This window comes from Martes martes (genome assembly GCF_963455335.1).
Source record: "Martes martes genome assembly, chromosome: 5".
NCBI lineage: Eukaryota > Metazoa > Chordata > Mammalia > Carnivora > Mustelidae > Martes > Martes martes.
In genome coordinates this window covers 124398792-124421698 of record NC_137892.1, presented here as the reverse complement: position 1 = coordinate 124421698, position 22907 = coordinate 124398792, and the positions used below count along the sequence as shown (strand labels likewise).

Genomic DNA, 22907 nt, shown 5'->3' with positions numbered 1-22907 from the left:
TCTGCTCTCAGGGGAAGCCAAGCCGGGAAGCCCCGGCAACCCGCCCTCCAAGATGAAGAAGCTCCAGGGAGCTCACCAGCGCAAGGTAGGGCAGGAAGACCCGGGCGGACACGGGGGCGGAGGCACACCTGAGGGAGGGGTGCAGAGGCCCGCCCCCATTCAGGCCCCGGGAGGGTCGGAGAGGGCACCTGGACCCGCTCAGGGCTCTGGGGGAGGCCGGGCTGATATAGGTGGCAAGGAGGGGCGGGGTCACGGCCTGCAGAGGTGAAGTGGAGGGTGGCGACATGGCCTTCCCCATCTGGGGGTCGGGGTGTTGTGTGATGGGGCTGAGGTTCATTGGGCCAGGTCCTTCGAACAGGTGTCTGCAACCCCAGGAGGCATGGGGTAGGGGTGGCTGGGGCCAGGCGGCCGCCCCTTCCCAGTCCCCCACCCATTTCCCCCAGGGCCTGATTGGTGTTGGGGGTGTTAGAATAACTGAGCGCCAGCCTTGAAGGGGACTAATTTCGGGGGTGGGGGCGGGGAGCCGCTCTGGCCCTCAGCCGCGCGCTCTACACTGAAGCAACCTCCGAGAACCAGCAGGGGGACGCTGTCTTTCCTGTCCGATCTTTTGCCCTGCGGGGGCCGCCACCTGCCACCTGCTCCCTCCAACCAGCTTTAGCTTCCCTGCTAAGACCCCAGGCTGCCCGTCAGCAGGGCTGACTGGAGGCAAAGGCGGGGAGGAAGGAAACGGGAGACCCAAGGGATATGGGGGTGGGGTGGAAGCTGGCAAGAGAGGGGGGGCCAAATCTGTGTTTCTGGAGACCCTCCCCACCTTTCCTGTGGGGTTAGACCTCCCAGCCTGCGGGGGAGTGGGGAGGGAGAGTATTGGGTCAAGTTTTCTGGCTTTTGGCTTAAAAGTACGAGTCCTAGCCAAGGAGTCAGAACTCCTGGGCACTATTTCTGCAGATGCCACTTACCCTGTGACTTTGGGCAAGTCCATTCTCTAAGCTGGACTGTCATTTGCCAATCCAGCTCCAGTATCAAGGCACCAAAGCAAGCCACACTGGCCCTGAGTGGGGTTTGGGGGATGTAGTGACCCCACAGGGGCTGGCAGATGTAGATGGGAGAGAGCTCACAGGGGCTGGTGTTATTGACCATCCCCTGCCCCATTCAAGCCTTCTGCTCCTGCGCAGCTGGGCGTGGAGCAGCTAAGTGGGTCTTTTTATTCACTGCCGCGAATGACTTCTTGGGGCCATTTGTGGGTCTCTTGGGTCTTCTTGGGTCCTACCTGCCATTCTTTTCCATTCTCTTACTCTCTCCTCTTTCCTCTCTCTCTCCACAAGAGCTCCTGCCCCTCACTGCCACGGTGCCACACGGTGTGTAAACAGCCATATTCTGTAAAGCCTTATCTCGTGTAAGCCTCCCAAAATTCTAGGGGCTGGGTCTTGTTATCCCCATTTTATAGACAAGGGGAAACAGACATGGGGGATGCAGTTTGCTGCTTTCCTAAAGATGGACTGAGTGACCCAGGGGCCCACAGGGTAGGGGTGGGGTCACCTGGCCTCAGTGTCCTCTCCCTTGGTCTCAAGGTGAAGGGGACAGGGAGGGAGGAAATGCCAGGTATCAGCAAAGGAGCAGTGTTGTTCAGAGATGAGCACTGGGCTGAAAGTCAGGGGTGTGGATTCTGGTCTTGCTCTGCCCTTAACTTGTTATTTGACCTTGGGCTCATCCCTTCCCCTCCTTGAAACTCAGTTTCCTTGTCTGCAAGCAATCAAGTTGGACACCAGATTTCTATTGTTTCTCTCATCCTGAAGAAGGTATGAGAGCCTTGGTTTGGGGCAGGCTAACCTCTCCCAGCACCTGCCACTGCTGGTGACCTACATCTGTTGGTCCCTAAAAGAGGGGGTGCAGGTCTGGCAAACTCAGGATTATGTTTCTGCGTGACTCGGGATAGGCAGTGGGGGAATCGGGGGTGGGATCTTCACACCCGGGCGGAAGTGTGAAGCGACTCATTAAGCTTCCTTCCAACCCTGCCCCATTGACTGGGGTGCTTGTATCCCAGCCAGTCGCATCCTGTCCGTGCTGGCCTCCTGGGATTCATCCCATGGTGGGGTTGGGGGCTCCGGGTGGTCTTGGGATTGGCTCATCTTTGGAGGACACAATCCCCTGTGCCTGGAGCAGGATCAGGCTTCCCTCTGATTGGGGGAGGAGGGGGACAGGAGAGCTGGCAGCATCATGCTCTTGGAACTCTTGTCACCATGGAAACAGAGAGCCGGGACTGCTCTGTGAGCAGAGAAAGGGCAGCAGCTTCTCAGGAGGGATCAGAGGAACCTCATTACTGGGCCCTCCTGCCAGCTGGCCTGAACAGGGCTGGGGGCTCACAGAGTGACCAGCCTGCCACACTATCCCATTTCAGGGGTCAGTGTCAACAGGCTGGTCCTCTCTTCCTCCCGGAGCTCACCTGGCAGGGAGTGATTCTAGGGTCCAATGCTCACCCAGCTGGGAAGGAACCTCATGGAAAGTGGCATTAGAGGCTGGGGTAGGTTTCAGATAGGTCTGGGGGCTGCCGCTACCCTCAGCCCAGGATGTCTGAGATCACCGCAAGCCCAATTACTGCAAGCCCACGTTCATTATCACCAGCATCACCATCACCCATAATAATGCCAGGTTGTCCTTGTTACCACTGCCCCTCTGGCCAATAGCCAGCCTAGGGCAGGATCGTTGCCATGGTCGCCACTGTGACTGAGAGCCAACCCAAGACTATTCCTCCATTCTGTCCCCCCAAACTCACTGCCCCAACCCTGTCACCATCCCGAGACACCTCCAGTCCTATGACACCTGCACTCTCCTTTCACTTTATTCCGGCAATGCTCATAGGACAAATTCCCCACAAAGCCTCCTCAGCCACCACCCAATTTGTATGTAGACACCTACTTGACTCGTGTCAGGAAGGGCAGTTTTAGGAGAAAAAAAATCTGATCAGTAGACAATCACCAAGTCCCTGTGCTAGGATCTGATCTGGTCTTCATCCACTGCCAGATGTCTTTAGGGGAGTCTCTGGTGAAGCTTTCCTCACAAACCATTAGAGCCAGAAGATGAACAGATAGACCTACATTTCTCTGAGTAAATCTCAGCATACTAGCTTCTTAAAACCCTTTTCTTAAATAGAATTGCAGAATACTGTCTATTCTAGGCAGTCATCGTGGGTATTGGTGCATTAAAGGATCTGACAAGTCCTGCAGCAAAGAAAACTATTTTGCTTTGTGTTAACTCGGAGTCCCCCAAACTTCTTTGACTCAAGAATCCTTTTCTTGGGGCACCTGGCTGGCTCAGTGGGTTAAAGCCTCTGCCTTCGGCTCAGGTCATGATCCCAGGGTCCTGGGATGGAGCCCCGCATCGGGCTTTCTGCTCATCGGGGAGCCTGCTTCCTCCTCTCTCTCTCCTCTCTCTCTCTGCCTGCCTCTCTGCCTACTTGAGATCTCTGTCTGTCAAATAAATAAATAAAATCTTAAAAAAAAAAAAAAGAATCTGTTTCTTACACTGAGTACCTATGAATATCATAAGGGATGTATTTTTGGAGACCCTGATTTATTCAATCCCCTCAGTGTAGAGATGGGGAACTGAGGCTCAGAGAACTCTTTTCTCCAGTCACACCATGAAGGGACACAGACCTGGGAAGAGAATTGTAGTCTCTTGACACTCAGTCCAGAGGTATCACTGTTTTCTCATAACCATTCCCCAGCAGAAGCAGGGGGTCCTTCCTCCTCTCTCAGAACCATGACGTTATTAGACAACTGGCCTTCTTTGCTTCTCCATCCTTCTCTGTTATGGGTGTGAATTTCGGAGGCAAGTGGGAAGGGCGTGGCTGTCCTTTCCTTGTGACCCATTCCAGGAGGCACTTTGGGGGAATCGCTCTCTGAATTTTAGATAGTTACCCTGGTATCTTTGGGATTCCTTGCAGACCCTCAGCTTGGGCAGCTCCTAGATGTACCAACTCATCCCCCCAGCCAGCATTTCAAGCAGTTGGAGGAGAGCCTCACTTTTCCAGCCCCAATCTGGAGGGAGAAGGCCCAGTGGACTTCCCCACCCTCCCTGAATGGCAGACAGGGATCTTAGGGACAGCTGGCGTCCGTTCCCCTCTGTGCCTGCATCTCTCCCGCAGTGACAAGAAGATTATGACTTTTGTGAGATAGATCTGAACTCAGTAGCCTCTTCCTGCTCATGAACTATATGATTCACAGTCCTCTGTAGGCCTCCTTGAGCCACCAGAGCATAAATCGAATTCCTCCCTCGGGGGAGGCCGTGTTCCCTCCAAGTCCCCTTCTTTCTGTGCTGAGGGCCCCCATTCCTTCCCCTGTCCTCCTGTTACTGCTTCTCCCAAAGCCCTCCTGTCTGGCCACCTGCCCTGTAAACATGCTCCGAGCTATCTGTGTCTCTCTCAAAATACGGTGCCCGGAATGGAGTAGCCAAAAGGCCACCACTGGAGGCTGAAGATACAGGCTTCGAGGCTGGGAAGTTCTGGGCATGAGACCTAGCTCTGCACCCCTCAGCCTTGTAAAACCTCAGGTGTGTCATGACTCCTCTCTGAGCCTCAGTGGGCCTCATGATTGAAACAGCACTTAGACAAGTTCTTAGCTCATAGGGTTGCTTTGAGAATGAAGCCAGGTAAAACATTTAGTGCACTGAGTACATCGTAAGAGCTCAAGACAGGGTGAATATTATGAAGATCATTGTTGTCATCATCAATCAAGGACCATCCCTTAATTTGACCTCTGTGTTCACCGAACTAAGATCAAGGTGGTTTTCTTAGCGCCTGAGCCACCTTGCAGGCTCCTAAGTTTGTAGGGACCAGCCACCCCAAGGAGCTCCTGCAAATATTAGCCCAGGTAAGAGCAGTGGATTTTCTCAACCCATAGAGTATCTCTGCATCAGCCCTGTTTGATTTCATCTTCTTATTTTGGGGGTGGAGTGGGCTGTGTCACAGTTCCAACCTGGCCTCACCTCTTTGGTCTGTTTTACTGGCAGCCCATTACCCCAGACCTGCTGATGACCCCCAGTGACCAGGGTGATGTAGACCTGGACGTGGATTTTGCCGCGGACCGGGGCAACTGGACCGGCAAGCTGGACTTCCTGTTGTCCTGCATTGGCTACTGCGTGGGCCTGGGCAATGTCTGGCGTTTCCCCTACCGCGCCTACACCAACGGAGGAGGTAGGGGCCGGAGGGCCTGCTGGAGGGGCGTCTAGGCTCATAGGCCAAGGCTTGGGGAGGAGTGAGGTTTTAGCGGCCTTGGCCAGCATCTCTTATGTGGCCTTGAGCAGAATTCACTGAAAGCAGTGAACTGGGGCTGGGAGAAGACAGCTCTCTCTGCCTTGTCTCTTTTCATCGCCCAAATATCTCCCCCGAAGCCTGGGCATTTCCGGGGCTCTGAGTGATGGACAGAGAAGCTGCCTCTGCTTCAGGACGGCAGGCTGTACCTGCCTGGCAGCAATCACCATGCTCTCACAGTTGTCCCCTACCCCTCCTCCCCTACCCCCTCCGGGACCTCACCCCACCAGTCCTTCCTGCTTGTGAATCTTCGGTCTGTCCTCCTCTCCCGGTTCCTTCCGTTCAGAGTACAAATGCGAAGCCTGTCCCATCTTAAACAAATCCTCTATTGACCCTGCTTCGCCGTCAAGTCACTGTTCTGAGTCTCGTTAACGATAGCTGGGGTGAGCACTCACCATCTGCCAGCCCCAGGCATTTAACCCTGATGACCACCCTCCTGGGCGGGCACGGTTGTCCTGATGTGACAACCGGGGCTTGGAGAGGCCAGGTTCCTTGTCCAAGGTCACCCGGTGGCCGACCCTACATTCCACCTCCAGGACTACCTTCTCCAGAGCCAGTGTGCTCCTGCCCACCCTCGAAGCCTCCTCCTGTCTCTGCCAGACTCGTGGAAGAGGCACCTATTGGTGGAGTGGCAGAAATGCAAACAGGAGGGGATGGGGCGAGGGCAAGATGAATTGCTGTGACTGGGAAGTGTGGGACTGGAGCCCGTCTCTGACACTCTAGGAACTCCTTAATGGCCACAGTTCTGTGGGCTCTCCCTTTCCCTGGCTCCTAAATCTGTGCTGACCTCCTTTTCTCCTGGGACAATGACTTCATCCCCAGAGCTCTTCTCTCTGGGTGGGGCTGTAGAGGACCACAGGGAAGGTCTCTAACTGGCCTGCCTTGGGACCCGAGCCCCTGAAGGGGTGGGTTTGGGGGGGCAGCTGGTGTGATTGACGGCCCTTCCGAAGCCCTACAGTGGTAGGCAGTCTTCTAAAGGAGCTGGCTGTCAATTGGGGAAGCAAATGGGGAAGGATATTGGGTACTTGGGACCAATGGTGGTAGCCAGAAACACCCCAAGTGGCTGGCAGAGAGGACCCGGGGAAGTAGACTGAGGCCAAATCCCGAGGGCATTCATTTCCTACTGAGGATTTTGCACTTTCTCTGGCAGGGAATTCACTCCTATATCCCTTCATTCCCTCAGTGTTTGCCCTGAGCCCAGCCCTGCCCTGGGCACCGGGGCTGCAGAGGTGAGTAAATCTCCACCAGCCCCCGCAGCCCTCAGTGATCTGGTATGAAAGGTCTCCCTATCCTCAGGAGAGGCACTCCCTGGGGTCGCAGGTGTCTGCCATCAGGGGAGGGGCGGGGCTTGAGGAGAGCGATCCATGCACCCACCCGCCGGAGACCCTCCCTGACCGCCCTCCCCCTCCGCTTAGGTGCCTTCCTCGTGCCCTACTTCCTCATGCTGGCCATCTGTGGCATCCCCCTCTTCTTCCTCGAGCTCTCTCTGGGCCAGTTCTCCAGCCTGGGACCCCTGGCCGTCTGGAAAATCAGCCCCCTCTTCAAAGGTGAGGCCTCCTAGTCCCTACAGGGGCTGGGGCCCCGGGGAGGCAGGGAGGTTGACCCCCTCCCATGCCCCAGCCTCTAGGCAGAGACAGAAGTGAAGCCCAGAGAGGGGCCGGCTGCCCGAGGCCGCACGGCCTGGCCTCAGGAAGGCTTCACCTGAGGGCCGCCCCTGTCCCTCACGCCCAGGTGCCGGCGCGGCCATGCTGCTCATCGTAGGCCTGGTGGCCATCTACTATAACATGATCATCGCCTACGTGCTCTTCTACCTCTTCGCCTCCCTCACCAGCAACCTGCCCTGGGAGCACTGCGGCAACTGGTGGAACACGGACCTCTGCCTTGAGCACAGAGGCTCCAAGGACGGCAACGGGGCCCTGCCCCTCAACCTCACGAGCACCGTCAGCCCCAGCGAGGAGTACTGGAGGTCAGGCCACTGCCTGCCTGCAGCTGGTTGGGAGGGCCCTGAACTGCGGGGGCCAGTGGGGGGAGTGTGGGGGGTGGGGAATGGTTGATGGGAGGGGCCCCAAGCTGCTGGGGGTGATGGGTGGGGGGGCAAGAATGGGCTGGTGTCCCCAGGGGGCTCAGCGTGCACCTGGAAGGCCGAGTCCAGGTGCTGGTGTTCGGTGGGCCCCGGGTTCTAATCCCAGCTCTTTGCTGACCAGCCATGTGACTTTACACGGGCTTTGTCTATGAAGTGGGTGTGGTCATGGCATTCGGAGGGTGGTTGTGAGGATTAAAGGAAAGAAAGTAGAGAATGTGCCACCAGCCTGTTGGGTAACCCTGCTCAGTAGAGGCTGGCTGGTAATCGTGATGGTGATGACACTGGTAAGAGTGACCTTGCTGGCCACAGCATGCCTGTGGATGTGGCATGGTGACCTGAGGACCCTCAAATCTTTCTCCCCCCACAGCCGCTACGTCCTCCACATCCAAGGCAGCCAGGGCATTGGTAGTCCTGGGGAGATCCGCTGGAACCTCTGCCTCTGTCTGCTGCTGGCCTGGGTCATCGTGTTCCTCTGTATCCTCAAGGGGGTCAAGTCCTCGGGCAAGGTGAGGCCTGGGAGGTCCTAGAGACCTGAGGGGCTGGGAGGTGGGAGGGCTTCCCGGAGGAGGCGGCAGGGCACGGACTGAGTCCGAGAGGATGAACAGACATCAGCGGGGCAGAGGTTGAGGGTAGGGGTGGGGAGTAGGCATCGGAGGCAGTGCCTGAAGAAAGATGTGGAGGTAAGGATGGACGGTGGCCAGGCTGGTTCACCAGGCCGGAAACCTTCCAAGGACAGGACCTACTGGTGACTCAGGTTTGTATCCTAACCAAGTGCTTGGCACTTTGAAGAGACTCCTCATGGTGAATGTTTGGAAGATGGGCCTGTGAGTCAGGATGGGGAGGGGGCTTTGGGAATGTGCCATGGCAGATAACCACACAGGGAGGGAGGGGTTGCATGGGCAGGGGGCGGGGGCAGGGAAAGGAAGGGGGAGATTCTCATCAGCCCTAGGCAAGGCCTCCAGGCAAAGGCCCAGGGTGGCCTGGAGGGGGGCGCAGCAAGACTGGAGCGGGTGGGTGGGCTGGGGATGCCTTGGGAAGCAGCAACAGGACTTTAATGAGGGATCCATGTGTGGAGGGAGGGAGGGAAGTGGGGAGGGAACAAGAAGCATCACGGATAATGGCTGTTCTCAGCTCAGCCTCCCCAAATATTGGGGAGGCGAGTTAGGTAAGATGGGGATTTCTGGAAGAGGAGCAGCGTGGAAGGAAGTCCAACCCTGCCTTCCATCCCCATTTACCACGTCTCAGGTGGTGTATTTCACGGCCACGTTCCCCTACCTCATTCTGCTCATGCTGCTGGTCCGAGGAGTCACTCTCCCAGGGGCCTGGAAGGGCATCCAGTTCTATCTCACCCCCCAGTTCCACCACCTGCTGTCTTCCAAGGTGAGGCGCTCGGGGCTGGGGTGCTGAGGGAGGAGGGGTCAGGCCTGAGCCAGGGAGTAGAAGGAGGAGGGCTCCCTGGGGAAAAGAAGGGCAATGGTTAGGAATCCTCCCTGTGGAGGGTCCCCAGTACCAGACCCTGTGCTTGGCGCTGCCCTCAATAGTCTATGTCCTTTTCATTTCTTATTCTTTACTGTCCTACAAACTAGATATTATTCTGGGGGGCCCAGCTGGCTCAGTTAGAGGAGGTGTGGCTTTGATCTCAAGGTCATGAGTTTGAGCCCCACGTGGGGTATAGAGATTACTAAAAAAATAAATAAATAAATATATATATATATATATATATATATATATACCTAAAAAAAAGGTAGACATTTTTCTCCTGTTTTACAGATGAAGAAACTGAGGCCCGAAAGAGTGATAAGCTTAAGATCACACAGCTAGGGGGAGGCAGAGTTGGAATTCCAACCCACAGCTCTCTGATTCCAAACCCCAAGGAGGTCATTGGTAATGACTGAAGCAGTGGTGCTGACAGCTGACATATCTTATTTATTAATTGCCAACTGCCTGACCCTGCCCTGGCACTTCGCACATATGCAGTCATTAATCCTTACCACCACCCTATAAGGGAGCTATTGTTCCTATCCCTGCATTACAGAGCTGGGACCCGAGGCTGAGAGAGGTGATGTGGCTTGCCTACACCATACAGCCCCGAAATAGGGGAGCTGGAATCACATCCCGGTCCCTCCAACTCCAGGGAGGAAGTAAAGGGGTTCCTTGGGCTTGGTTGTCAATACGGATCTACCGGAAAATTACATAAGACACTACTTCCTTCAGAATTGGACCAAGCATAGCCATCATCTAGATCCTGGATGGGGAAACTGAGGCCCAGAGAGGGAAAGGGACTTACCCAAGTCCCGCCGTGTAAGTGCTGGAACGGGGTTTGCTCCCGGCGCACATCACCTGGAGCCAGGCTCTCCACCATGCCGTCCCTGGACCTGTGGACTAGCTCCCGCCCCATCTCCTCCCTCTTCTTCCGTGGCCCTCTGGACAGGGCCACAGTGTGCCAGCCCCTTCTCTCTGCTGTCCATCTGCATCCTTCCCTGCCACAGGTGTGGATCGAAGCTGCTCTTCAGATCTTCTACTCCCTGGGTGTGGGCTTCGGGGGTCTCCTCACCTTCGCCTCCTATAACACATTTCACCAGAACATCTACAGGTCAGTGCAGCCTCCCAGACCCCGGGGCCAGATTGGGAAGGAGAGTGGCTGGCCAGGGCAGGCCCTGTTGTGGGGGCAGGGCCAGCTCACTCTGGCCTGCTCCTGTGTGCCTGTACTCCCCCCGGCAGAGACACCTTCATCGTCACTCTGGGCAATGCCATCACCAGCATCCTGGCTGGCTTCGCCATCTTCTCTGTGCTGGGCTACATGTCTCAGGAGCTGGGTGTGCCTGTGGACCAAGTAGCCAAAGCAGGTGGGCAGGCAGGCCAGCCTCGGGGTGGGGGGGTGGGGGGGTGAATGATGATGTGAATCAGTGTCTTGTGCCGGAGGATGAGTCCACGTCTGTGTGTTAGCGGGATTGTTTGTGTGGATGATGGTATACGGAAGTGTATTCAAATGAGGTTTTATATTGTCTTATGTTTCTTCCTGCACTCCTTATCAGTTCATTTATCTTGTCAAGTTGTGTTCATTGAGCACCGGCGGCATCCTGGCCAGGATTTAGGGGTTCAGTGTTGAAGTGTGCACTAGCGTGCATGTCTGGATCTGACTAAATGAGTGTGCCCACGGGGGTGGAAGCGACCATGTGTGTTTGAGTGTGCCTGTGAGGGCCTGCCTTGTGCCCCAGTCTGCTGACCCTTTGTGCGCCTGGCCCAGGCCCTGGCCTGGCCTTTGTCGTCTACCCACAGGCCATGACCATGCTGCCTCTGTCGCCCTTCTGGTCCTTCCTTTTCTTCTTTATGCTCCTGACTCTGGGCTTGGATAGTCAGGTGAGCCTGGTCTGTGCCAGCGGGCACCTTGTGGGGGGTGTGTCCATTTGTGTGTGTGTGTCCGTCCACATGGGATGTGCATCTGTGTATTTGTGTATGTAGCTGTGTGTGTGACGTAGCTGTCTGTGTCTGGGTGACGTGTGTATCTCTGTGTGAGTGTGTGTGTCCATGCACGTGTGTATAGGTGTGTGGTGGGGGCCGAATTCTGACCTCCCCCTCTCCTGCCCTCCCCCAGTTTGCCTTCCTGGAGACCATTGTGACAGCTGTGACAGATGAGTTCCCGTACTACCTGCGGCCCAAGAAGGCTGTGTTCTCGGGGCTCATCTGCGTGGCCATGTACCTGATGGGGCTGGTCCTCACTACCGATGTGAGTGCTGCTGTGAGGAGGGAGGGCAGCCCGGGGAGGGGCGGGGTGGTGAGGGTATGGGCGGAGGCAAGGCCAGGCAGCTGGGGTGGGGGCAGGTGACTCTGCCCCGGGGCTCCCTGCTGCTGCTTTGGGAGGCCATCCAGGCCCACTCCCCAAGAGCAGCGTGGCCTATGGCCCGGGGTCCTGGCTTCAAAGTACGGAGAAGACCCAGCTTCCAGCCTGGGTCCTACACTTGCTGGATGACCTCAGGACAAGAGGCTTCACCTTCTTCAGCCTGAGTTCCCACCAATAAAATGGGCTCTACATCTAGGATTGTTGTGAGGCTCCAGGAAGATGGTGTGTGGGAAGGGCTCAGCGTAGGCAGCGGTCACATGGCCACCATCTTGCCATCACCACTGGCTGGGCTGCTCCCCGCCTTGAAAAGGGGCTGCACCAGGGAGCGAGACTAGGCTGAGGGAAGCCCAGAGCTGTGACTTGTGTTCTAGGGAGGCATGTACTGGCTGGTGCTTCTGGATGACTACAGCGCCAGCTTCGGGCTCATGGTGGTGGTGATCACCACATGCCTGGCCGTCACCCGGGTGTATGGTGAGAGGCACTGAGGGAGAGGGGGTTGAGGCTCCCCACGGTGGGAGGCTGGGAGTCTGCTCTGGAGCCCCCCTACACCGGGTCCCAGGTCCCAAGGGCCAGGGTCTCCCATGGGGGCAGCGGGGGTGGAGGGAGAGGGGCCACTGGTGCTGGTGGGGGATGCTGGTGGGGCCATCCTCCTCCCCCCTCTCCCGCACAGGCATCCAGAGGTTCTGCCGGGACATCCACATGATGCTGGGCTTCAAGCCGGGCCTCTACTTCAGGGCCTGCTGGCTGTTCCTGTCCCCGGCCACGCTCCTGGTAACCGGGGGGAAGGAGGGCTGGGGCCCAGAGCTGAGAGGAGGGGCCCCCTCTGGACATTCAGCCCAGCAGGGCTGTCCTGGCCCAGAGTGCACCTCTGTCAGGGCTGAGGGGTAGGTGGGCCCCAGGATCTGGGTCTACTCCCCTCCGCCTCAATGCCCCCAGCTTTTGGACCCGTGCTGGGTCTAGCCTCCCATGCAGCTAGCCAAATGGGTGGGGCTTTCCCAGGCCTCAGGGCCTTTCCTCAGGGCCCTTCCGGCTGGGGCATTAGGCTGGTCTGTTGGTGAGTTGGAGGCCAGGCCCAGGCTGTCTTAGAAACAGGGTGCTTCCAAGCTGGGCTGTCTCAGGCCTCACAACGGCCCGGAGGAGGGATCGTCTCAGGTTCTTTACAGCTTAGGATGGGGTTCTCTTCAACACCCGGTGGCTCTGGGCTGGGCTGTCCCAGGCCTTCATGTAGCTCAGACCTGGGCTGCCCTAAGCCCTGGGGCTTGCCCAAAGCCCACCGTGATGCCGGGGCCCCTGTCTGCAGGCCCTGTTGGTGTACAGCATCGTCAAGTACCAGCCCTCAGAGTACGGCAGCTACCGGTTCCCAGCCTGGGCGGAGCTGCTGGGCATCCTGATGGGTCTGCTGTCCTGCCTCATGATCCCAGCGGGCATGCTGGTGGCCGTGCTTCGGGAGGAGGGCTCACTCTGGGAGGTAAGTCTGGGCCGCCTTGTCTGCCCTGGGCCCACCTGCTAGGACAGGAGACATCTGCCGCAGCACCTTACCCAGGGCCTCACAGGCCTTTCCAGACAGTAGCCTGAGCTCTGAATCTTCTCACCTGCTGGGGGTGAGGCAGGCTCAGGGGCCTTAGGGTCCAGCCCTGTGGTCTCTGGCACAACATGGGGTCTCTGACAGGGGGATGCCCTCCACTGCCCACACGCCATAGGGAGAGGACAAGTGTCCGACTACAAGTTGGTCAGGGGTCCAGACTGGAACTCTGGTCACCAGCCCAGAGCTTCCCCTGACTCAGGGTCAGAAGGCAGAACTGAGGGACCCTAGACAGTGGGCTGCAGCCCGTGGGTGACCTGGGAATGGGCTGATGGTGGGAGCCCTGCCCACGCCAGGCTTTGTGAAGAGATCCAGGAAGCACAGAGAATGCAAGCTGTTTGGGCATGGGGGTCTGCGGGTCTCAGAAGAGGGGAGTGGGTGTGCAGTGATGCCGTGTGACCATGGCAATGTTCTACCCCTCTCTGAGCCTCCCCGCACTCTGTCCTTCTAAGGCTATGGAATGTGGAGCCCCTCTGGTGGGGAGAGGCTATCACAGTGAGCAGAGCTGAGTGAGCCTGCTAGGGCCTGGAAGGAGCCTTGGGACCCCCATACATACCCCACATATCCCATCAGGCATATGGTAGAGCCAGCTGGTACTGGTTCATGAGAGCTAATTGTTATATATTCAGGGATGCTGTGAGCTGGTGGTTAACTCATCGATAACTTGACATCGACCTTGGTGGGAATATTTATACCACTGGAACTGGCTACATATCAAGCCTCCTGCGTCCCTCCAACCACTGCCCCCACTTCATAGACAGTGCCACTGTGTCCTCAGCTGTCCCTCACCCCACCTTCATATCTGCACCTAGAAGGAGGCTCCGATTCCGTCCCCAGCACAAGTGGGTCGTGGCCACGTGCCCAGACCGCAGGGCAGTCCTGGACCCAGTCCCTGCTCTGGATCCAGCTGCTGGGGGATGGGGAGCAAACCCCCAGCCTTCTCTCAACGTCGGGGGGCCCCACCTGTGCTGCCAAGGGCAACGCGTCTCCTTGCTTGAGAACCGAGGTGTCTGCAAAGGAAAGGAAGAGAGGGGTGTCGCTCAGGATAGAGGGCTCCAGTCCACTGGAAGTTCATGGTTCCCAAGCCTTGCTATGCTTCCCTCTTGCCCTATCGCCACAGCCACCAACAGCCAGGCCGAGGGCCATGTTGTTGGGTGGGGAGCACTGCAGGAAGAGTCCTTGCCCAGCCCTGGAGTACTGCCTTCAGAGACCGGGGCTTCCGGCACTGTCACATTAGGAGGAATCCGGGCTCTGCCTTTTGCCAGCTGTGTGACCTTAAGCGAGTTAACGCCCCTCTCTGAACCTTGCCTTTCTCTGTCCTTCAAGTGAGGACAAAGATTCCTCCCCTGAGGGTTGCTCTAAGAAGAAAAGAAGCTTATCTGTGTCGTCAGAACTGTGAAGGGCAGGAAAAGCAGAGTGTTTTAAAAGTTTAGGATGGAGTCAGACCGCCCGCCTTCAAATAGCATCAGTACTTGTCACCCGTGTGACCTTGGCCAAATTGGCTCACCTCGCTGAACTTTGCTTCCAGATAATATCTGTGGGGTGGAGGGTGAAAGCCCTAATGGCCCTCTCATGGGGACACTGAGGACTGAAGAAGCCCACACAGCCTAGAGCTGGAGCATGGGGAATGTTTTGTTCCACTTTGGGGATCCTCATGGGGGTGATTCTGCTCTCAGAGGCCATTTGGTAGTGTCTGGAGGCATTTTGCTTGTCATAAGAGGATAGTGTGCACAGGGGATGATACTGGCTTCCAGTGGGAAGAGAGCAGAGATGCTGTCAAACTCTACTCAGTGTGCAGAGAGCTCTTACAAGGCGACTCTCCAACCAAAATGTTCCGAGTACTCAGGTCGAGAAGCGTCGGTCTAGGTTCTAGTGTTCAGCTGGGAACAAATCTAAGTGCTTGTTCTCAAGGAGCTTGAATTTTAATGTGGGAGACAGACAATAAACAAATACATAAAGGTAGTAGTAAGTGCTACATTTAAAAAACAATTTTTAAAAAACCCTGAAACAAAAGCAAAGTTTAGGACTAGAGAATGAAGGGAAAATATTTTGGCCAGGGTGGCCAGAAAGACCTTGGTGAGGGGGTGACAGCCATCTGACCGAAACCCACAAGGTGATCAATAGATATCTAAGGGGAGAGCATTCCAAGCAGAAGGACAATCGGTGCAAAGGTCCTGAGGCAGGAGGGGATGGCATGTCTGAAGGCAGCAAGGAGGTTGGCAAGACTGGATCAGAGTGGGTGTGGGTGGAGGGAGAGTAGCAGGAGCTGAGGTCAGGGAGGTAGATGGGCAGGTAGGCTGTGGTGGGCAATTTGGGTCTTATTCCAAGGGCAAAGATAAGCCATAGGCAGGTTTCTGGGCAGGGGGTACAGTGCTCTACAACAGTTCAGTAAGTGTCCCCAGGCTTTGAGTGTGGGGCCATGCTGAGCCCCAGGCTAAGGGCTCTGCACACATTATCCTCCTTGAATCTACACCCAGTGGGCTCCACTTAATGTTGGTCGTCTATCCTCTTTCAAGGGTCTGGGCCTCTTCTCCGTGCAGGCCAGGCCGAGGACTTTGGGAATGTGGTTTGGGAGGGGAGGAACTCTAGAATGTCCAGACTTAGTCATTATCTTAGTCACCTCTCTCCTTCCATGGAAACTGGGGCTGCAGAGGGAAAGGTCAGACAGTCAGAGTCAGGATGAAGCAAGTGGGAAACACTTGGAGGGTCAGTGACACTCCCTGCCTCAGTGCTCCCAGCTCCTGGCTCTTCCCCAAAGTTCCTGGCTGCTTAGGACTCAGCATTTAGGGGAAGGGACCCAGAGTGGGCTCCTGGATTGGCTGGCATGTAATCATAGCCTGTCCCCAGCGCCCCTGCTATGTGCTCCATCTCGGTGCCTGCTGACGGGATTCAGAGTGGCAGGAGTGGCAGGATTCCCAAGTGACAGAGGAGGAAACCAAGCACCGAAAGCTTAAATCCCATGTCCCCACCCAGCTTGTGAGTGGCCAAGTGAGACTTATTCCCCTGGGGAAGTGCCACCGCCCTTGCCCTCCCCCCTTCCCAGGATTGTCACCAGGGCTGACACTGGGGACACGGTGAGGTCTTTGCCCGGTGCCCGGCCTCAGGAAGCACTCCACGAGCACCGGCTGCCCACCGTTTTCACCGCTGTCCTTGCTCTGCCACAGCGGCTCCAGCAGGCCAGCCGACCGGCCATGGACTGGGGCCCATCGCTGGAGGAGAACCGGACTGGCATGTACGTGGCCACGCTAGCAGGGAGCCAGTCACCAAAGCCACTGATGGTGCACATGCGCAAATACGGGGGCATCACCAGTTTTGAGAACACGGCCATCGAGGTGGACCGCGAGATCGCCGAAGAGGAGGAGTCTATGATGTGAGACAGGAGGCTGGTGGCCTGGAGGTCCCGCCCAGCTGCGGAGGGGTAGCCCTGCCCTGTGGGGTCCCAAGAGGCCCAAGGCCCTGGGCGGTCGCCACAGTGATGCCGGTCCCCAGGGCAAGTCCTTTCTCGTGGCCTCTGCCTCTCCTCTGTCTCCTTTCTCCCTACATGCACACAGACCCGCTCAAAGCTCAGTCCTTATTGTGCAGGTGGATAAACTGAGGCCAGGGAGGAGGGACCCGACCAAGGTCACATGGCGGAGGGCACTGGACCCCAGACCTCCTGGCCAACCAGTTCCCTTTCTTATGTGGCAGCTGGCATCATTCTCTCCTCTGTTCAGGGCCCAGACTCCTCTCTTTTCTAGGGGAGCCTGCCCCCCATATACTTCAAACAGCCAGAATCTTGAGCTGGGCAGGGACGCTCAGAGTGTGGCAAGGCCCACAAGGCCCCAGGCCTCGAGGGTTAGCAAGTGAAGGGGGACAAAACCCCCGTGTACGCCTGTGCCTAGGCCAGGTTTCCTGGAAGAGGCGGGGTCTGAGGGCCCTGGAGGATGGGCAAGTTGGGAGGGAGAGAGGAAGAGGAGGGCAGGGTGTGGAGGCCCCCATGTATCCCCTGTGTCCCCCCTAGAGCCCGAGCCCATGGTGTTACCAGGCTACAGCAGGGGCCAGGCGGGAAGGACAAAGAAGCGCCAGGGGAGCATGGGACAAGGGGCGGGCCGGGGTTTGCATGATCTGGTTGTGCTTTAGATAGACTAGCTTTCAGGATCGGTGTGCAGCGTGGATTAGAGGGGACGGGGTGGAGGTGGGAGGCCTGTGGATGGCAGGCAAGGGGGGCTGGTGGCCTGAGTGAGGTGGTGGGGGTGGGGAAAGGAGGAGGTCCCCACATTTTCCACCCCTCAGAGAAACTAATGTATTTTATTTTGACCCCACACTTCTGAGAAGGGCCCACAGCTTCCCTCACTGGACTTTGTGCCCTCCCATGTCGGGAGCCGTGGGCATGATTAGGACAGAGCAAACAGGTGGAGAGGTGGGAGTGAGGGCCCCTAGTGGGACCTGAGGTCCCTCTGTTCCCTTCTCCCTGTTCTGGTGGCCCTCACTGTCTCCTCCAGCTCCAGGCACTGCTGGGAAACTGACCTTGGCTGTGGGCCACCAAGGCAACCAAGAGGCTTGGAGGTGGTCCGCACACGTGGCTGTGTGTCCTGATGCAGCCCCCTCTGGGCCCAGGCATGAGGGTGGAGGCAGGGAGCAAAGGGCAGCCAACAGCTCAGGCCTGTGGCCAGAGGCCTCGGCATCTTCGGTCCCAAGCACAAGAGGGGCTGCCCTGGGATCCCTCCTTCCCTGAGAGACGAGGGTGGAGTGTGAAAGTGTGCCCCAGTGTGACAGGCCACCCTCATGCAGCTGGGCTGGGCTGTGTGCCCTCTTTCTCTCCTGCTGTCCCCCCAACCCACCCGTGTCCTATTGGTTTATTGTTAATAAACACCAATGAGGTCATCCTTCTTACCCCTTCTCCTTACTGCTGAGAACCAGGGGGGTGGGCAACGCAGGTTTCCAGCTTCCGTTGGACGGACGAGGAAACTGAGGCTCAACTGTTCGCTTTCCTGGCTGTCCCAGCTTCTGACACTTGCTGTCCCATTTCTCTGTGGCAGTGGTGGGGGCAGTGGGGTTGAGGAAGGGCGGCGAAGACAAGGAAGCCACTTCGCCCCCATTATATGTATGGGCAAACTGAGGCCCTCCATAGGGAAGACTTGCTCAAGGTTACCCAGCAGAGGCAGGCAGAGTGGGAGACACACCTGGGCAGCTGGCCTTCCCCTTCCTGGCTCCAGCTGCTCTCCGGCCTTACCAGCAGGTGTAGCTGGGGCTGGAAGACCCGTGTTGGGAGAAGCCCTGAGTTTCCCAGGCTGGAAGAATTTCCTGGTGCTACCCACCCCCTCCTGGCAGTTCCTGGCCACATAAAAGAGCCTCAGGGCCTTTCAAATGCGAAGCCCAGGTGTTTGTGAAGGCTTTGATGGGGGGTTGGAGAGGAAGGGCTGCTGCATCTTTTAGATATTAATAAATTTCCCCTAACAAAAGGCCAGGCCCCCTCCTGCCCCTCTTTGTTTGGGGCTCTAGATGGAGGAAGAGCAAGGGATTGCTAATTTGCTGTAGGCTCAGGAATGGCCTTCACAATTCAAGGTGCCTCTTCCCACACCCTGGGGGCAGGCTCCAGCCTTGCTCACAGAGCCCCTGGCGCCAGCTCCGTGGTGGTCCCAAAGGGGGGTTGGGGGGAGGGGAAACCCTCTCCAGGCCCTCCCCGCTCCTTCTAGGACAGGTCCCAGGCCCCAGCCATGGTCCTGTGCAGACTCCTTGCCCAACCTCTTGGCTGCAGCCTGGGGTCCTGGGCATCCAGAATGCGTGATCCTAGAAGTCTGGCCTTCTCTTCAACCAGACTCCCAGTTGGCCATTGCGGGCCTCTAGGAGCCTAGGGAGCTCACCAGCTTCACCTCCCCACCCCACCCCCCACTTCCCCTGCCTTGCTGCCTCTGGCTACCCCTGCACTTGCTCACTGCCCTGGCCCCCGGGGCCTGAGATTCCTGGTCTGTCCTCCCTGGGCCCCCGTCTTCCCATCTGTCCTGCTTTTCCCATTCCTGCTGCTCCCAGACAGGCTGTCCTGCCACCTCACCCTTCTCCCGCCTCTGCCACCTCCCAACAGCCCCCGCCCCTCCCTTTATTGACCTCAGGGGGCCCTGGCTCAGAGCAGACCCCAGCCAGGCCTGACGGCAGTGGGAGCAGATCAGAGGAACCCATGGCCGCATAGTGGACAGCCCACGGAAGACCTCAGCCCTGTTTGGAGTAGAACCCTAGCCTGGAATGCTAGAATGCCCTAGCAGTTGACAAGCCCACTGCCTGCAGAACCAGGCTGAGTGGCCAGATGAACGAAGCCGTAGGTGTGAGCGGGAGAGCAGGTGGTGACTGGTCCCCAGAGAGGGTGGCCGTGATGAGTCAGTGGTGGGGACCTGGTGCACTAGAGAAGAAAGCCTGCCTCTCTTCCGGGGAGGCTGCCCCTACAAGCATGGACCCAGGGTGCCAGATAGCCCAGCTTTTTAAGAGAAGTTGGAAATTGGGATTTCTGTGAGAAATGTCTCATTTTTCTGGCTTTGCAGAGACTGGGAATTAGCAGGGCCATGGCCCGTGGTGACAACGTATGGAAGCTGGGGCCAGGCCCGGGGTCCCCACCCCTAATCAGTGTTTTGCTCTCCTTCTCAGCTGATCTCTGTGCCCATGGCCCCCTGACCTGGGGAGACTCAGGGCGGGTGGAGGGGCAGCGAAGGGCTGGGAGGCAGCATCTGTGCCTGGCTCAGGTGTGGAGAGAGTGTCCTGGGGCCCTTCACTCCTCTTCTAGGAATGTTCTAGGACTCATGAGAGATGGTGTGCCCTTAGGGATCACTGGGAAGCACTGAGATGGGGTACTGACCATCCGCAGTCCCTTCTAGCCTATGATCTGTGAGAGCAAATATCTGGGAGGCCGAAGGTGGAAGGGGAGCAGGAGAGGGCAGGGGAGAGGGTCCCACACCATTAGGGTCAGCCATATTCCCAAGGTCAAGTCAGGGTGAACAGCACCAGGGTCACACAGTCACCTGTGTTTGGTTCTCAGTAGGTCCTGCCCCCTGTGTTTCCTTCTACCACCCCAGCCAAGTTCACCTTTTGTGGTGCCCTGAGCAGGCCCAGGCTTCCTGTTCCAGTGTCTTCCCCATTCATCCATGGGACCCCGAGCCATCCTTTTAGGTCTGTCCTTCACATGCCCTCCATTCCCCATCAGGCATGGGCTCCTGGAGTGTTCAGGGAGCCTGGCTCAGCCCTACACCTGGGGAGCCGTGACAGCCCAGAGACAACCCCCTTCATTTCTGTGCAGTTAAGACACCTGTAGCGCTCTCCCCAGACCCCCAGCCCCTGGGACCATGGCAGGGCATCAAGGAGGGGGCTCAGACCACTCAGCCACGCAGGCCTGGCTTCATTCCCAGCTCTGCCCCTCCCTGGCTGTGTGGCCCTGGGGACCCACAGTGCCTGCTCACAACTTTGCCCAACACAGCAGCAACTGAAAGCAGTGTGCTGGTGGCTCTAGCGACAGCCAGCAAAGAGTTAAGACAGCCCTGGCCCCTCTGAATTTCACGTGACCTTGGGTTGCTGAGCCTACGGTTTTGCGGTGGACACTCTTCTCCAGACTCATTTTTTGCCGGTGGCTCATGGAAAGTTTGGCTCCTTGAGCTCCAGGCCACTCCCTCTGGGGCCTGAGGCCTTGTTGACGCTGGTCCTACCCTGGAAGGGCGTCCAGGGCTGCCTGCCCGCCCGTGGATCCTTGGCCAGCGCTCCACCCGCCGTCCCCCTCCCCGCCCCCCTTCCGTCTCTGCCTGACTTCCTGCAGCCTGACCTTCTCCCCCAGGACAGGGTAGCAGTCCGCCCCCCTTGGCCATGCTGAGGCCTCCTCCCAGTGCCCCATCCAGGATTGCTTTCTATTTGAGGGAAAGAAAGCCTCTGCCCCTGATGTCCATGGCATCTGTGACAGCCTCCCTTTGAGAACAAGAGCCAACAGGAGCCAAGGCAAGCTTGGGCTCTGCTTGTCAGAGCAGAGCTGGATCTGCTGCTTCACCTCTGACCTGCCCGCCCCCCCCCCCCCCGCCCCGGCATCCTCAGATGGAAGATGTGGACAATGGCTTTCCCCCCTTCAGGGGATAAAGTGGGATAATACAGGTGCTCAGTTCATAGTTTAAAAAAAAAAACAAACAGCACGTAGTGCAAACCGTGGCAGGTAGAAGCCCTGTAATGGGATGGTTCTCACGAGCCTCCTGTCCCTTGTGCAGATCAAGAAACTGAGGCCCAGCTCCTGCCTCCAACCAGTAAAGGGAGAAGGAGGGCGGGGACGGGTGTGCTCAGAGCCAGCGTCAGGCAATGACGGCAGGCAGAGGGTGAGCTGGCACCTTCCCGTTCCATGGCAGAGTGCCTTGGAGGCGGGGCCTTGGTGTCCCCATCTGTAAAATGGATGGGTTGGAGAGCCACAGAGGGGAACAGTGTCCATTCCTCAAAGCTGGGTTCTGGGATTGGCCCCTCTTGCTGGATGGAGTTAATGATTAAAGGCTCTAATGGCTTCTGTGACTGACGGGGAGCTCCTGCCAAGCCCGCAGGAGGTGTTGATGAAATGTAGGAGTAGGGCAGCCCTAAAATCCTCCAGGCCCCAAGGCTGGCTTTGACCCTGACTCCACTGACCCAAGGTCAGGGTCTCACAGAGTTAGGAATTGGGGTGGCAGGAGGCAGGGGCAGGGGAGGGCCAATGGTCAATATTGATCTAGCTGCGTCAGGGGAGTGGGTGGGGAAGCGGGAAGCCTGGGGTGGGGCTCGCTGATAACTGGTCTTCCAGCTCCCAGTGTGACTGTGGGAACTGGGAATGGGGTGCTTGGAGCAGAATTCCCGAACTGACGGCTTACTGAAACTACAGCTGCCTGGAGGCCTGCCCAGTCTTCCTGCATCCTATCCCCTGAGGGTAGGGTCTAAACATCTGTATTTTTAGCCTATTCCGTGGGGATTCTGCAGCAGCCAGCACAGTTCCCGTATTTGGGGGACCACAGGTTCAACCCCCTTATTGTAACGTGAGAAATCTGAGGTCCCGAGAGGGAAAGGAACTCACTCAAGGTCACACCGGGAGAGAATGATGGTAATTCTCCCTTTTTCCTTGAGTGAAAGTAGTCAACTTCTAGATAGTTCCATCCATCCCCTGGCTGTGGCCCAAAGCCCAGGAAAGGATGGTGAGGCCAGGATGCGCAGAGGGAGGTGGCTTCTGAGACCTTGGTAGGTCCAGATGGAGGAGGGAGGGTGGGGCTTGTCCCAGGAGGAAGGACAAGGAGCAGGGGCCATTCCCACAGGTCTGGACCTGCCCTACCCTGCCCTGTGCAAACACTCCCAGCACCTGCTGGGGGATGTTTCCTAAAGGATTTAGGGTCTGGGGAAGGCCACTGCCATTGCTAGGGACCTACCTGTGCCCTAGAAAAGCACATCCACAACAAAGGAGATTTGGGACACACTCTGACACTCTGGCCTCCCACAGCCTCCTCCCTAGCCTCATCTCTCCCCACCCCTACCTGATCCACTGTTCTGAGCTCTCAGACTTTGCCTTGCCTCTACCCCACCCCCCCTTTCACCCTGGTGAGCATGGGCACAAGGCCTCCCCAGCACCTGCCATGCTTCTGCTCCTTCCTCTGGCTCCGAGAGGCCTCGCATCTCCAGGCCCAGCCCCCACACCAGCCCACCGTGCACTCTGGGTCGCCGCGTGGCTCTCACTCTCTTGGGTGGCCTCTCTGGGGACAAGAGACAGGTCCCTCTCATCACTGGGTCCTACTTAGAGCCCAGCTGGCTGCAGCAGACCCCAGCAGGTGTTTGGAGGGGCTAAAATTCCAAAACCCACCCCCCTCCCTCACACCCTGGGCCATCCCAGTCAGGTTCCCTCCCTCTGCCCTACAACGTGGAATGAACAGAAGAGAAATGCAGTGGCCGGTAGATGGGCGAACTGAGGACTGTGCGAGCACACACAAAGGTATAGGCGTGCGTGGTCCTTGGCGTGAAGGAAGAGTTAGCTTGAGGGAGTCAGTGGGTTTCGTAGTAAATGGGCAGTGCGGAGGTAGGTAGGGACTGTGGTGGTCGCTGGAAGGAACAGAGGGTCAAAGAGAGGAGATTCCTAAGAACCCCAGTCACAGTTTGC

General features: G+C 57.6%; 1 protein-coding gene across 1 annotated transcript; it reads left to right on the top strand.

The window, feature by feature from the left end:
* Positions 1-52: 52 nt before the first annotated feature.
* SLC6A7 (solute carrier family 6 member 7) lies at positions 53-16185 on the top strand (the record flags this gene model as incomplete). Its single annotated transcript, XM_080804769.1, has 14 exons — positions 53-85; positions 5005-5188; positions 6721-6852; positions 7037-7271; positions 7756-7894; positions 8634-8768; positions 9878-9981; positions 10110-10234; positions 10636-10748; positions 10984-11115; positions 11601-11700; positions 11900-12000; positions 12530-12697; positions 15976-16185. The coding sequence occupies 14 exons, from the start codon at positions 53-55 to the stop codon at positions 16183-16185; spliced, it is 1911 nt and encodes a 636-aa protein (XP_080660895.1).
* Positions 16186-22907: the final 6722 nt, after the last annotated feature.